This window comes from Toxorhynchites rutilus, chromosome 3 (assembly GCF_029784135.1).
Source record: "Toxorhynchites rutilus septentrionalis strain SRP chromosome 3, ASM2978413v1, whole genome shotgun sequence".
Taxonomy (NCBI): domain Eukaryota; kingdom Metazoa; phylum Arthropoda; class Insecta; order Diptera; family Culicidae; genus Toxorhynchites; species Toxorhynchites rutilus.
In genome coordinates, this window is record NC_073746.1 from 240951348 (window position 1) to 240965262 (window position 13915).

A 13915-nucleotide genomic window follows, 5' to 3' on the forward strand; every position below is an offset into this window, starting at 1 on the left:
TATGCGCACAAGGACGTGATACCGCGGTAATTACCAACATCGCGTTTGTCGCCTTTTTTGTGCATATAAGAAAATTTTCAACCGGTTGGAAATTCGCTTTGCTGAACCGCGAGATTGATTATCGTTGTGTAACGGAGAGCAAAGAACATCTGCACAAAGCTTCAAGACTGCTGAGGGTATTCCGTCGGGCCCAGCGGCATACGAGAGCGTTAATTTACGCATTGCGGTCTTCATCATCTCTTGTGTAATGAGAGGAATCTCGAAGTTGAATTCATCACGAGGCAGCCCACTTGTAGCTTCTGCAACTTGCATAGCAGAAGTTGAGGAATTGTTGAAAACTCGTTTAAAATGACGTGCAAACAAATTGCATTTCTCAGGATCATTATTAGCCCTGCTATTTCCAAAAAACATAGAACAAGGCACTCCAGCATCTTTTCGTTTGGTATTCACAAATGACCAGAACTCACGAGGGTTGGTGCGTAGATTCGCTTCCGTTCGTTTTACGTACCGGTTATAGAGAAAACGGTTATATTGACGGTAACAACGACGATGAAGTAAGATGACTGGCAGTTACTGTAACTTCGCAGAGCGGTTGAACGTTTTCGCTCCAGCTCGCGTAAGCGGCGATTGGACCAAGGAAGACTATGTGGTGGTCGTCGAGCAGGAACAACACGAAAGATTGCATCCACTACGGCTGTACAGAAGTGCTCCACTGCGGCATTGACACTATCGGTAGATTCGATGAAATTCCAGTCAATATTGGTGAGTTCATCACTCAATAAAGCATAGTTGGCTCGACGGAAGTTCAGAGATGATTATTCAGATGGCTTATTGACGTGACGAGAGCAGGGTGATCAGCATCAAGACCAATTAGGAAATCAACCGCCAAAGCAATCGAAGAAATGGGTAATGCAGAATCATTGGCCAGGACAAGGTCCAGTAATTGACCATTTCTATTCGGATTTGTGTTGACTTGAGAAAAACCGTGAAGGTTGAATCCGTCCAGGAGAGCGCAGCAGGCCTCGGATATATGCAATGTCAATGGATCAATGATCAATGGATCGGTACTACTTTCGGGGAAAACCACTGCAAACCTGCTTGATTATAGTCACCGAACAGAAGAGCAGAAGAGTGAACTGAAACTGAACCAATGGATTCCACGTGTTCGTCGATCGCCGTACTATCGTTTTTCCTTTTAGGCGGGAGACAAATAACGCCGATACTGATAGTGTTGTGATGAACTTCCTCCAAAACCCACAGGTGCTCAAGTAGGAGAGAAATAGGGGCAGGATCAAGATAACTAGTTAGTCGCCTCGTGACAGCAATCAGTACTCCTCCTCCATGAGATTTATGACTATTTAGATGACTTCTATCGGTGCGGTATACGGCGTTCGAAGGTCCAAAAAGCTGCGTTGAGAATATGCGATCATCCAGCCATGTTTCAGTCAGGCCAATCAAATCAAAATGTTCTTCGGAAACAGACAAGAAGAAAGCATCTATTTTGGTCCTCAATCCACGCACATTTTGATAATAAATCCGGAGGTTCGAGGAACGGCGATCGCAGGAACTGGAAAGCGAAGGGATTTCAGGTGCCGAAAGTTCAGAATTATCGGGATACTCGCCTGAACTTACAGGCCGAAAGCTCCCTGAACCAACACCGACCGCAGCACCGGGACAATGATGATGGCGGATGTTGATATAGGGCACGACTGGGTCGGGTGGCGAGGGAACTTCCTTGTGTGGATGGTGAATGTAATCTCCCTTTTATATCTAACGTATTCCTCCCGAAATGCGCAGTCTAACCTTTTATACATACCGTGTCTATGCGATGCAGCCCTGTCATACATATTTCGCCCGCTTTGAGGTTTGCCCCAGCCCTGCATCATGCAACCAAATCACGCAGCACCAGTTCTCGTCCTCTTTCTCATTCGGACTGCGGACAAGGTAAGTCGTGTTCTCTACAACTGTCTAGATCGTATCCAAAATGGCTGGGTTCCGAGTGGCTAAAACCACACATTCCTCAATACCTGTACTAGTTGTCCCGGATCCAATGTAGAGGCATCGAACAAAAAAGAGGTTGAGCAGCTAGAAAGTGAAGCATTGTCAAGTACCGGAAGCTCGTTATCACAGCTATACCTGCCTGCTGTTGCAGGTATGAAGCCCCTTTTAGCAACACCAAATGTAAAACCGGGACGACGATAATGACTGGCGTTCGGAGAAAGCACGACTAAGTTGGGAGGTGTAGGGACCTGTTACGGAGTGTCCCGGGGCCAGTGATGTAGTGGTGACGTCAGAAACCGCAGAGCTGTGATGGATTAGTTTTTTGCTAGCTCAACAAACTCTCGGAATTGTAACGCGACAGGCCATCAGGCCGGATCAAGTGCCAAATCCTTCATGCTAGGATCCAGACCAATCCTAAATGACACAAAAGTCATGTTGCTAGTATCCCTGCCTTTAGGAACCAGTCGGAAAACATGAAACATGAATTCAGAGTGAACATTTAGCTCAATCAGCCGCTCAAAATTGCCGATCCCCAATGGGTTCATAACCTTACGGTGGATGAGAAACCGGAGAGATAATAAATTGAAGCGATCTTTTAGTGGGAGTACGCCTGCCAAAACCTCGAGACTCATGGTATGTGTTGAGGGTATACATCCCAACGCAATACGAAGCTCGAGTTTAATGGGGTGTATTTTGGCAGCTGATTGAAAACACAAACTGCCATACTCCATCACTGAGAGAATAGTTGTTGGATAAAACATTATAAGATCTTCTGAATGCGCTCCCCATCAGGTGCAGGTAATTGTACGGAGAAAGTTTATTCTTTGTTGGAATTTTTTACTCAGATACTAAATATGGACCCACCAAGTACATTTGGAGCCGAACCAAGCCTCAAGATATTCGAATGACATGTCATGGGTGATCGGCTTATCCAAAAGTTGAAGCTCTGTTTTCTCCGAGGAGAGCTCAATCCCTAGACCAATGGCCCAGGAAAAAAATGTTGAAAAATCATCTTGAACGAGTCCTTGCAGGTCGGATTCGTTTTATCCTACGACAGATACCACTCCATCATCTACAAGTTGTCTTAGGGTACAATTTTTAGCTTACGTAGATGTTGTACAAAAGAGGGTCCTAATATGAGCCCTATTTCTCACAAAGCAAATTATATAACATGGTATTCAATAGAGGTGGCAGACCCCATGAATGTAATTTGTCTGACAGGACCTCTATTGAAACTGAATCAAAGGCCTCCTTTATGTCCAAGAATACTGAAACAATTTGTTTTTTTTTCGGCGTAAGCCATTTGAATTTCTGAAGAAAGCAACGCAAGATTCGTCCTCTTACCCCTGCGGAACCCATATTGGTATCTGAAAGTAAGCCATTTGTTTCAACTCATCTATCAAAAACAAACAAGATCATTTTCTCCAACAATTTCCGTATACAAGACAGCATTGCTATTGGGCGGTACGAATTGTAGTCGGACGCGGGCTTTTCGGGTTTTTGAATAGCTATAACTCGTGCTTGTGCATCTGGAACAATATTATGCTTCAGAAGCAGATAAGAAAAATTGTTTCGCCATATCAGGGAGGTTTTTCAGCAAGTTGAACTTAATTTTATCCTGCCCTGAAACAGAATTGTTACATGTACGGAGAGCAAGAGAGAATTCTACCCTCGAAATCTCGGAATCAGAAATGCACCTATCTCGTGGTTTATCTCGAACTATTTTTTTGCACAGGACCGCTGCTGTCGGGACAAACCTTCTGTTCAGTCGCAAGCGCACTGAAGAGAGAACAGATGCATGCGATGCAATCCCCCGACGCCACACCCTAAAACGCAATCCTCTGCTTTCCCGCAAACAGGATCAAAAATGCTCCGCCAACGGATTGGATAGTTTGCTGTACAAGGACAGCACTACAGCTCAATTTTAGACAGCAGAGCTAGTGATCCCCGATTTTTGAAAATGATCGTTCATCAGCTAATCGAATACTTTTCAGCTATTTGTTATTCGATACGATCCCACATTCCGTTTTGCCTGCCAAGATCGGGTCGATGAAATGTCAACAATCGACCTCAAATGCTGCCACCTTGCAATCGAGTTATCGACCTTTCATATGCATTCATCGAACAACTTGACGCCACTTTTTCGCCAACATGTGCAAGGCGTCGACCTGCTTGCAGCGCTGCTTCCAGCGCTGCTTCCAGCACTGCTTGCTGCTTGTTTGTATTGGTTTGTTATTGAAAATGAAAAGGAAATACATTGATCGGTTTTAATCATTTTATTGAAAAAAATAATAAAAAAACATGTATAATAAAAATAAGGTATATAATGGAATCGGTGCATCCGGGTTGTCTGGATTGACGATTCAAATCCGACTGAGTACATTGATGAAGGTTCCCGGAATAAATCGCCACAGAAAACGACTGCAACAGAAACCACCGCTTATAAAATGTGTAGTAGGCTATAAATATTGTGGCGCGGTATTGTATTTCAAAACAAGAATTAACCGGGCAAACGTAATGCCCCAGGCAAACGTAACGCCCCGGGCAGACGTATACCGTCCGACGCTCGCTAGAGCTCGGTCGGACATTGCTAAAGGATCGTATCCTATGTTTCAAACTAACCGGGCAATCAGTGGATCCCAGGTTTGCGTGCGAGACACCGCCGCTTCCGACGGCGGGTCGGCGGTGGACTCGGATTGCGTCATCTTGGCGGCATGGGCCGCCTCGATTCCTTATCCTCGCCAAATGGGGACTTCGTCCCCATTACATTGTCCTCAGAATAAATTTCGAAAAACGAGAACAAGAGAATAAATTTATAATAGAAATGTGAGGCACATGATGTTTTTCCCGCGCCAAATATTTCTAGCCTACTACACTTTTTCTAAGCGGTTGTTTCTGTTGCAGTTGTTTACTGTGGCGATTTATTCCGGTCACCATTGATGAATACCTCCTTGCCCTTGATGACACAGATATGTGGCTGAGGAGGATTCTTCAATGTGCGTGAAGCACGGGATCTCCGATGGGGAAAATTGCTCGAAATACTATCGATGGCCAGGTCCTGCTGCTGTTGCTGTTGCTGCTGTTCCCCGGAATAGCACCCTGGACTTAAAGGATACTGCTGCGGGAAAGCTGATGCTGTTGGCTGGTGTGACAGAAGAGGAAATAAGCAATGTGGTGATGAGAGAAATCATCTTTCTCACTCGCCGATTGATTGCAAGTTGATAAATACCTCCTTGTCGTTGAGTTTTCGTGTCTGAAGAGGATTATTGAATGTGCGCGAAGCACGGAACCTCTAATGGGGAAAGTTCTTCGCAATACCATACCATGGTCAAATTCTGCTGCTGCTGCTGTTGATGCTGCAGGAAAACGGATGTTGTTGGACGCTGTGATAGAAGTGGAAATCCGCACTGTGGTGATGGGAGAAATCATCTTTCTCACTTACCGATTGATGGAAGCAAATGAGTCGAATGTATTCATAGCTGATAAGACAAGATAAAATAATTAATAATTAAAAAGCCGAAATATATTTCATACTCACCAGTTGTATGATCCATTTGTTTTTGTTTGAGATGACAGTTTAGCGGAGTGGAAAAAAGAACCACCAGTGATGCCATTTAGTTTGTTTAATTATTCAACGAACTATCCGCGTTGGCGATATTGGGGAATAGGCATGACAGTATGGATTTGCAGAAGGAATGAATACACTTTTAAAATGAAAATTATGAATGAACATGATTTTTCCTTAATCAAATTAGTACTCTATGTAAGTGAAAATCACCATTGCCTGAAAGTGGTGAAAAAACGTCATAAAAAAATATGTTTTGAGATAATTTTATATTATAATGACAAGTTTTTTTGAGAATATCTGAACGTCTATAGAAAATAATTCAAATTAGGGTCATGACAACGTACTTTAAGTAGAAAAAATTATGCCAAGAAAAAAATTTCATACAAATTTTAGCAAATATAAACTGATTCGGGCCGACTAATATGATAGAGAATAGTTTGCCTCATACAAACTAATGCCGTATCCAGATGTCGATACCTAATCGTCGTCATCGTGAATAGGTAACAGCGTTACGGTCGTTGTTAGGTCGATGTTTTTTTCGTCGATTGGATTGTGGGATCCCAGCAGCAGCAGCAGAATTTGACCATGGTATGGTATTGCGAAGAACTTTCCCCATTAGAGGTTCCGTGCTTCGCGCACATTCAAAAATCCTCTTCAGACACGAAAACTCAACGACAAGGAGGTATTTATCAACTTGCTCAGCTGAATTACCACCCCGGAGGAACCCGAATGCACTGATTCCGTAGTATAGTAGAATGGAAATAGGCGAGGTAAGCGAACGTAATCGCATGAAATTTTAATGTTCGCATTTTTATCCGGATCATACAACTGGTGAGTAGGGAATTCATTTCTGCTTTTCACTTACTAATCATTTTATTTTGTTTCAGCTATGAATACATCCGACTCAATCAATCGGCGAGTGAGAAAGATGATTTCTCTCATCACCACATTGCTTATTTCCTCTTCTGTCACACCAGCCAACAGCATCAGCTTTCCCGCAGCAGTATCCTTTAAGTCCAGGGTGCTATTCCGGGGAACAGCAGCAACAGCAACAGCAGCAGGACCTGGCCATCGATAGTATTTCGAGCAATTTTCCCCATCGGAGATCCCGTGCTTCACGCACATTGAAGAATCCTCCTCAGCCACATATCTGTGTCATCAAGGGCAAGGAGGTATTCATCAATGTACTCAGTCGGATTTGAATCGTCAATCCAGACAACCCGGATGCACCGATTCCATTATATACCTTATTTTTATTATACATGTTTTTTTATTATTTTTTTCAATAAAATGATTAAAATCGATCAATGTATTTCCTTTTCATTTTCAATAACAAACCAATACAAACAAGCAGCAAGCAGTGCTGGAAGCAGCGCTGGAAGCAGCGCTGCAAGCAGGTCGACGCCTTGCACATGTTGGCGAAAAAGTGGCGTCAAGTTGTTCGATGAATGCATATGAAAGGTCGATAACTCGATTGCAAGGTGGCAGCATTTGAGGTCGATTGTTGACATTTCATCGACCCGATCTTGGCAGGCAAAACGGAATGTGGGATTAATCGCCCCAAATAATCGATTAATCGATTAATCGTCACACTGAGAGAAATAATTAGTTAGACTAATATTTCTCATTTGCTAGAAAGCCATCTGGAATCAAAAAAGTGTACATTCCGCCTGAAAATCAATTATTATATTTTACGCTCCCCTAAACCCGTAAATGAAGCATAATTCGCGTTGACGGCATTGAGCTCCTTTTACCAGTTAGGGGAGCATTAAAGATAATAAGGCGTCGTGCACAAATTACGTAACGCAATAAGGGGGGAGGGAGGTCGAGGTTGCGTTAATTTCTGTGTATTAGAGATAGAAAATTGCGTTACGTAGGGGGGAGAGGGGGTCCAAAATCCGGATTTTTAGCGTTACGTAATTTGTGCACGACGCCTAATTGATTTTCAGGATAAAACTGCAGCGGCCGTACTTTTTTTTTCTCTGAGCTTGGCTCGGTTAATCGAAGTAAATTATTCGTTCGCTTCGATTATTGGTTGCACAGTATTCGTTCGATATATAATCGATTTCTTTAGGAAGTATTCGATTAATCGATTAATCGAACGAATATCGGGGATCACTAAGCAGAGCGTTAACAGCAATAGCAGCAAATTGAAGCAGAACACGAAACGAAAATAGCAGAAGAAATTTAAGTTGTATTATTTCATGTATTCATTTTGTAAAGTTAAGTGATAAAATGTATAGTTTTTAGTGTTTTGTTTCCGAAGAAACGATACGCCTCAATACGATTTCTCATGTTTCGAGCCATTTTCCATAATTTTTTCATCGACGTTTCTCGTGTCAAATCTCTCACGAAATTTCGCCAATGAGCACGCTTTTTATCTTTGTTCAAGGATTTAAATTGATTCTAAAGGACTGAATACGTTTGAAAATTGTCAGTGGGTCCACATTTCTGAAAAGATTTAAATGCATTTGATTTTTTTACATAAAGCTTGGAATACTGACTATCACACCATGGATTGGGGGCCCTTCGATGAATGGTGAAACCTGGGATGGGTCTTGTTTGAGCGCGAACTGCGCTGTCATAAACAAACGAGAAACGAAGTTATACTCGTCCGATGAAGGTAAAACATTGCTGGAACTGATGGCTAGACCAAACGCGTCCGCATATTCTTTCCAGTCAATGTGTCTTGTGAGGTCATATACCGTGTTTATAGATTCAGAAGAATTCTAGGAAATTTGGAAATTTTGATTGGCAAGTGATCACTACCGTTGGGATCCTGGATTACATTCCACTTGCAATCTATCGACAGTGAATTCGAGCAAAGCAAAAGATCAAGAACATCAGGGTTAGCAAGAGGTTTCGGTATACGTGTTGTTTCCCCTGTGTTCAAAGCGGTCATATTGAAGCTGTTACAATGGTCATATATCAACAATAAACGTTTGTCGTCGTTATGTTCCCTCCAGGCCCATGAACACATGAACAGATGCAAAAGGAACACATGCAAAAACGTAAACGGGAACGGACACATTAAACCACACCACATTAAAATATTAGCGATATATTGTGTCTTTCATCATCTTCAAATAACAACACGTTAGCTTGATTCCGTATTCACTTTATTCATGATTTTTGTTATTCATATTTTATGCACTGAACTTATTGTATTTTATTATTGTATAATAAACGTAACGTGACGTAGAGACGTGATTTACTCACTGGAAATAATGCCGGTAAATAATTGATGTTTTCTAACTGTAGTGCCCCTTAAAATGTACCATTCTTCGATAATGGTCCACGAAAACAGAAGTATTATCTAAAACAACTTTAAAACACTCCATTCTAGAAGTTCAAAAAATATTATTGTAATTAGTAAGACAAACTTAATACCTTTTCCTTTGAAAACCGTAATAATATTTAAAATCAACTGAGTTAAGACGCTATTTCACTAGAAATTACAACGAGCCAAATTCGAAAACGATTGTTCAACATCAGCAAAATAATCAAAATACACCATTCTCATCATCGCTCGTTTCCATGGAAAACTTCCGATTACTTCAAAATTTTAAATCCGATCGACCAAACACACACATAAATCCTTACTTCATATGGCTGGGATTTTTTTTTCTTCCTCGAAAACACCTTTTTAGTTTTAGATCTCTCTAATTGTTGTTTTGTTTGTTCTCATTGTTTTCGACTCCACTCGCGAATTATTTGTTTTGTTTCTTTTTTTTGTCACAATGTATGGCACAATTATTATTGTAAATATAATAAATTCTTAACTTTTTCGTATCGTTTCCCGTTCTGACGGTGTACTTTTTCACTAGTTGTTTTTTTTTTCCAAAAATGCAGGACTCTTATTTTCAGTGGATTATTATTTCTTCTCTTGCGTTTGCGTTTTTTTATAAATATTTATCCCAACGATATATTTTCTGTTATATTAGTTTAGTTATAGTGCTTCTAAATTTTAATTGAACTTTTTTTATAATTTGTTAAGAAGGGTACCCATTTATCTTTACTTTTTTTGTCAGCATTTGTTCTTCTAGTCCAAGCGTCAGAGCTGTTGTACATCCAAAAGCTTTATGATGATGTGTTGCAGGTGCATTAATATAATAGTTACTGTTAAATTTCGACAGATTCGTAAATTGTGTTGATCAACCTTGTTTGCTTCTCACAATCATACCTAGATTGGTAATTGAGGAATTTCATGCAAATGTCGCAAAGCACATCTCCACCAAAATTCCTAACAAACCCTGTGAAACCAATTGAAAAATCTACACACAGATGTAATAATCACAGAAAACCCAGAAATGCTATCATACCTGAAACACTTTATAAAAGTGATAGTTGAAAATTGTAGATATTGCCTGTAAATAAATGCTTGTCTTTCCCTAAAGGGACCAGAACCTTCTAAGTGCTACTGATTCGAGTGCAAACAAGTTGTGTAGAAGTTTTATGTTTCAGATTATATTTTACCAAATAGTTAGTAGCAATTCGACTTCTATCAGTAAACTATAAAATTGTCTTACAGCTGTAATCAAAAAAGCAATTGCTATTTTCAAAAATTGTACACCTTATCCACCTTGCAGTTATTGGTTAGTATGTAAAATGTATTCCACATCCGGTAAGCAATACCATTTATAAAAGCTTTTCAAATGTGTTAGAAACATTCCCAGTACTTGGGCGGTCTCATCAACTGCATACCATTTCCCTCACGATGCTGAACATATTCGATAGCAATGAGAGAGATTCACACCACGCGAATGTACATCGAATACACGCAGATGTGCGGACACACAATTTGTGGAACACCCATACGGACACACATACATTTACAGACACACACCAGCTTTCTCCAAAATTACGAATGGTTCATCTTGTCTTTTCTTCGCCTTGCCAAATCTGACATTCCAACCGGTCCAAGATTGGCCGCCTGTGGGGAAGCGATTGCACGGAACGTTGCATGAACAGCACCTTTGATCGCCTCTGAATTCTCCGCTGGACATACAATACCATCTCCGGAAGCAGTACCTAAGCTTGCTGCGTTCCCCACCGTCTGCTGGGCTTGATGTTGCATTCCTGGTTGATTATAGAGCAACCGGGAACGCGATAGCCATGGATGCCTAAGGATCTGGGCGGCCGTTGGCCTCCGTTGTGGTACTATGTGTAGCATTTGTCGCAGTAATTCTTTCACTTCCTCCGATATACTTGGCCATTTCTGTGCAGAAAAATGTCATCTTAGACGATAATTCTTCGTCGGAAAAAACACTCAACTTACCCCCGTTTCTAAATCAACTTTCCCTGAGCCTATCCTTGCTAAAATCATATCCGGCGAGTCGTTTGGTGTGCTCGCGAAAGGTGTTTTACCATCGAGCATAATGTACAACAAAACGCCCAACGACCAAATATCACAGGCCAGATCGTATCCCTGTTTCTTCAGCACTTCTGGTGCCACGAAGTTTGCCGTGTAGCAAGGCGTCATTAGCAATCCATTGTCCGCGCGCAATTGTTTGGCGAAACCCAAATCGCACAACTTCAACGATTCAGGAGTGTGATTTATCGAGGCATACAGCAAATTAGATGGTTTAAGATCTCGATGAACAACACCATGTTCGTGAAGATACGCGACGGCTGACACAACTGTTTTCAGAACCGCACTTGCTTCCACCTCGTTCATGTAGTGTATGGCCAGGATTCGGTCCAACAGTTCACCTCCTTTCAGTAGTTCCATTACCAAATAGACATATGTAGGATCTTCGTGTACTCCGTACAATGAAACAATATTCGGGTGATTACCGTATCGTAACAAAATTTCCACCTCTTCCCGACAATCGTGGCCGGATTTGCGGATAATCTAATGGAAAAAATATGCTAGAACTCAATCTTTTTGTGTCGAGCCATTCATCCCACTCACCTTAACAGCGTAATGTTTTTTCGTGGTCCGATTCTCACAAAGCCGACAAACCGAAAATGTGCCTCGACCCAACTCTTGCATTAATGTGTACTCATCCCCGAATGCCCCCGGTTTGACACCGGGTATTTCGTTCGAAAATGGTGACCTCGAAGCGGGTTGTTGATTCATCAGGAAGCCACTTCCATTGGCGAAGTTTGGGGTATCCTCCAGCAATCCTGGTGCCACAAAACTGAAACCGCGGAATATCTCGTGCGCGCTGGCGCTAACGGGGCCACCAGGCGAATCTCTGAAAACATTCAGACTTATAAATAACAAGCTTTTTATGTAGGTTTCACTCACTTTGGCGATTTGTTGGTGTACTCTGTGTCGAAGTAAAACGCATCGTCCCTCGAAACAGCAGGAATGAATGGTGGCCGTACGCCCTTGCGCTCGAACGCCTCCCAGTCGACGTTGGTGAAAAACTCGTGCTTCTTGATGTCGTCTATCCCGTTCGGTCCAGCCCCCAACCGGTTCTGTGGATTCCGTTTGAAAAGCGCTCTCAGCAAACTCTGCGCTTCGGGGCTCAAATTTTCCGGCATTCCAAGCTTCGTTTTCAGGATCTGATTCATGGTGTCGTTTCGATTACTACCGTGGAAGGGAAGATTGCCGGTAAGCATTTCGAACTGGAGAAATGATAAGGATCGATTAATAATCGGTTCAAAAAAAGCGTTAATAGATTTCACCATTAGCACTCCAAATGACCACCAGTCAGCAGCCAGTGTGTGCCCCTTTCTGTTGACCACCTCCGGAGCCATATACTCCACCGTGCCGCAGAAACTGTAGGTTTTAGAACCATCCAGTGGTTGCTTGGACAGACCAAAATCCGTTAAAGCTATGTGACCGTCCTGGTTTGTTTCAGGGTAAAAGAGAGGAAGTTAAAACATCGAATAAAATCAGGTCAGGCTATGCATAATATAGTGATATAAAAATCGAGTCCGCGTTATACTAAACTTTATCTAAAATTGAGCCTCAATCATTTAAGAGTTGAACCTGTCATACAACTGACGTTCCCAGTCCACTTTTCCCTTCTCATTTTAGATATCACTTGCATCTTTTTATTTTTATTAGTACTCAGTTGAAATTTCTATGCCGAAAAAAACACGCCTTGAATATTCTGGAGTGGCAAGCTGTAAAATACGCGTGACCACAGTGCAAGTCGGAAGAAATTTCTCCGATGAAAAATCCCCCAACCAAAACGGAAATTGAACCCGACCCCGGCATGATGATGTGTGACAATAACCACCCGGCCACGAGAGCACTACCTCTCATACATGTAGATAGCATTAAGGCATTGAGTCCTTAGTTTGGAAGATTGAGATTCTTCTTGCCAGAAAAAAAAATCCTGTGACCAAAATATACGAGAGAAACTCTCTTATTCCGCACAGCGAATGACATGAAATAGCTCGAGTCATTTGTGTTATTCGATTCAAGAACGTGAATAACGTAGAAAAAACACAATTGTGTCATTAACACCTTAGCGTACGATTTAATTTCCAAAAGAACGGATACAATGCAAACGCTCGAGACTCGATGTTGTACGTTTTGGCACAATATTTTCACATCGAGTGAGACTCGATGTTGTACGTGAAATGGTTAAGTGAGATTTGAAATCATGGCTCTGTTATCGATTCGGTTATAAAACAGGAGCTGAAAAGTTAGGTGACTCCCAGAATAGAGCGAGTGATTTTGATGCGACTATTGTTATTTCACATCACTCACATAACAAAGGGAATATAATCCAGCAAACATGAAATCGAATAACCGTGCCCACTCTAAGACCCTTATGAAGCTTAGGATATTGAGAATCCGAAATCACTGTTTATTTTATTGCAGCGGTCGTTGTAGACGTCAAGACGGGTCTATGGTACTAGGTGAGGCCGTTTCGTCACTAAGTTGGTTAGGAGAGCGGTATATGAAAACAGCACGGAAGAAAGTAGAAGGGGAATTATTTGCTTGTAGCGTGAAAGAGACAGACTGATCACGAGCGACCTTCGGCAATAGCGTATTGTGTTTTGTTTACAAACAAAACACAGTAGACTTACAAGATGGCTGAAGAGTAGTTTTAGCAAGTTGGCCCACCTTAGTATATACTTCTAGGCGCCTTGGTAGACGTATTGAAACCTTTTGACAGCAAATCGTTTGAAAAACCTGTATCTTTCGACGGAAAAAAAATCACATTGATCCGTCAGTTTTGTTTTGTATTGCTTTGAAAAAGTTAAGAGAATAAATTTAATTTTAGACACCAACATCAAATTTCGCCGAAAATGTCTAAATCGATCGTCTATGATATACGTTCCTGAACGTACAACTGTTGTTCGGATGGATCAGAGGACGCGTCGAAGTGGAACCTACGATCAAAAAGTGAGATTGAAAGTATTGAGAACAATAAAGGC

The 13915-nt window shown here is 41.6% G+C and overlaps 1 protein-coding gene and 1 long non-coding RNA gene across 5 annotated transcripts in view; both read right to left on the minus strand.

The window, feature by feature from the left end:
* Positions 1–4320: 4320 nt before the first annotated feature.
* Positions 4321–5732, minus strand: LOC129778742 (uncharacterized). The gene is made up of 3 exons (XR_008743490.1): positions 5540–5732; positions 5231–5480; positions 4321–5143 (listed from the first exon to the last, which is right to left on the minus strand). It is a non-coding gene; the product is annotated as an uncharacterized LOC129778742 (long non-coding RNA).
* A 2948-nt stretch (positions 5733–8680) lies between these two features.
* LOC129775817 (ribosomal protein S6 kinase 2 beta) overlaps positions 8681–13915 on the minus strand; it is a 77601-nt gene continuing 72366 nt past the window's right edge. For all 4 annotated transcript variants that reach the window (XM_055780946.1, XM_055780944.1, XM_055780945.1 and 1 more), the window contains 5 exons: positions 12206–12367; positions 11823–12145; positions 11484–11769; positions 10848–11423; positions 8681–10787 (listed from right to left, as the gene is read on the minus strand). In XM_055780946.1, coding sequence (XP_055636921.1) covers positions 10431–10787; positions 10848–11423; positions 11484–11769; positions 11823–12145; positions 12206–12367 — 1704 coding nt within the window. In that variant the 3' untranslated portion in view covers positions 8681–10430. The remainder of the gene's footprint in view (positions 10788–10847; positions 11424–11483; positions 11770–11822; positions 12146–12205; positions 12368–13915) is intronic.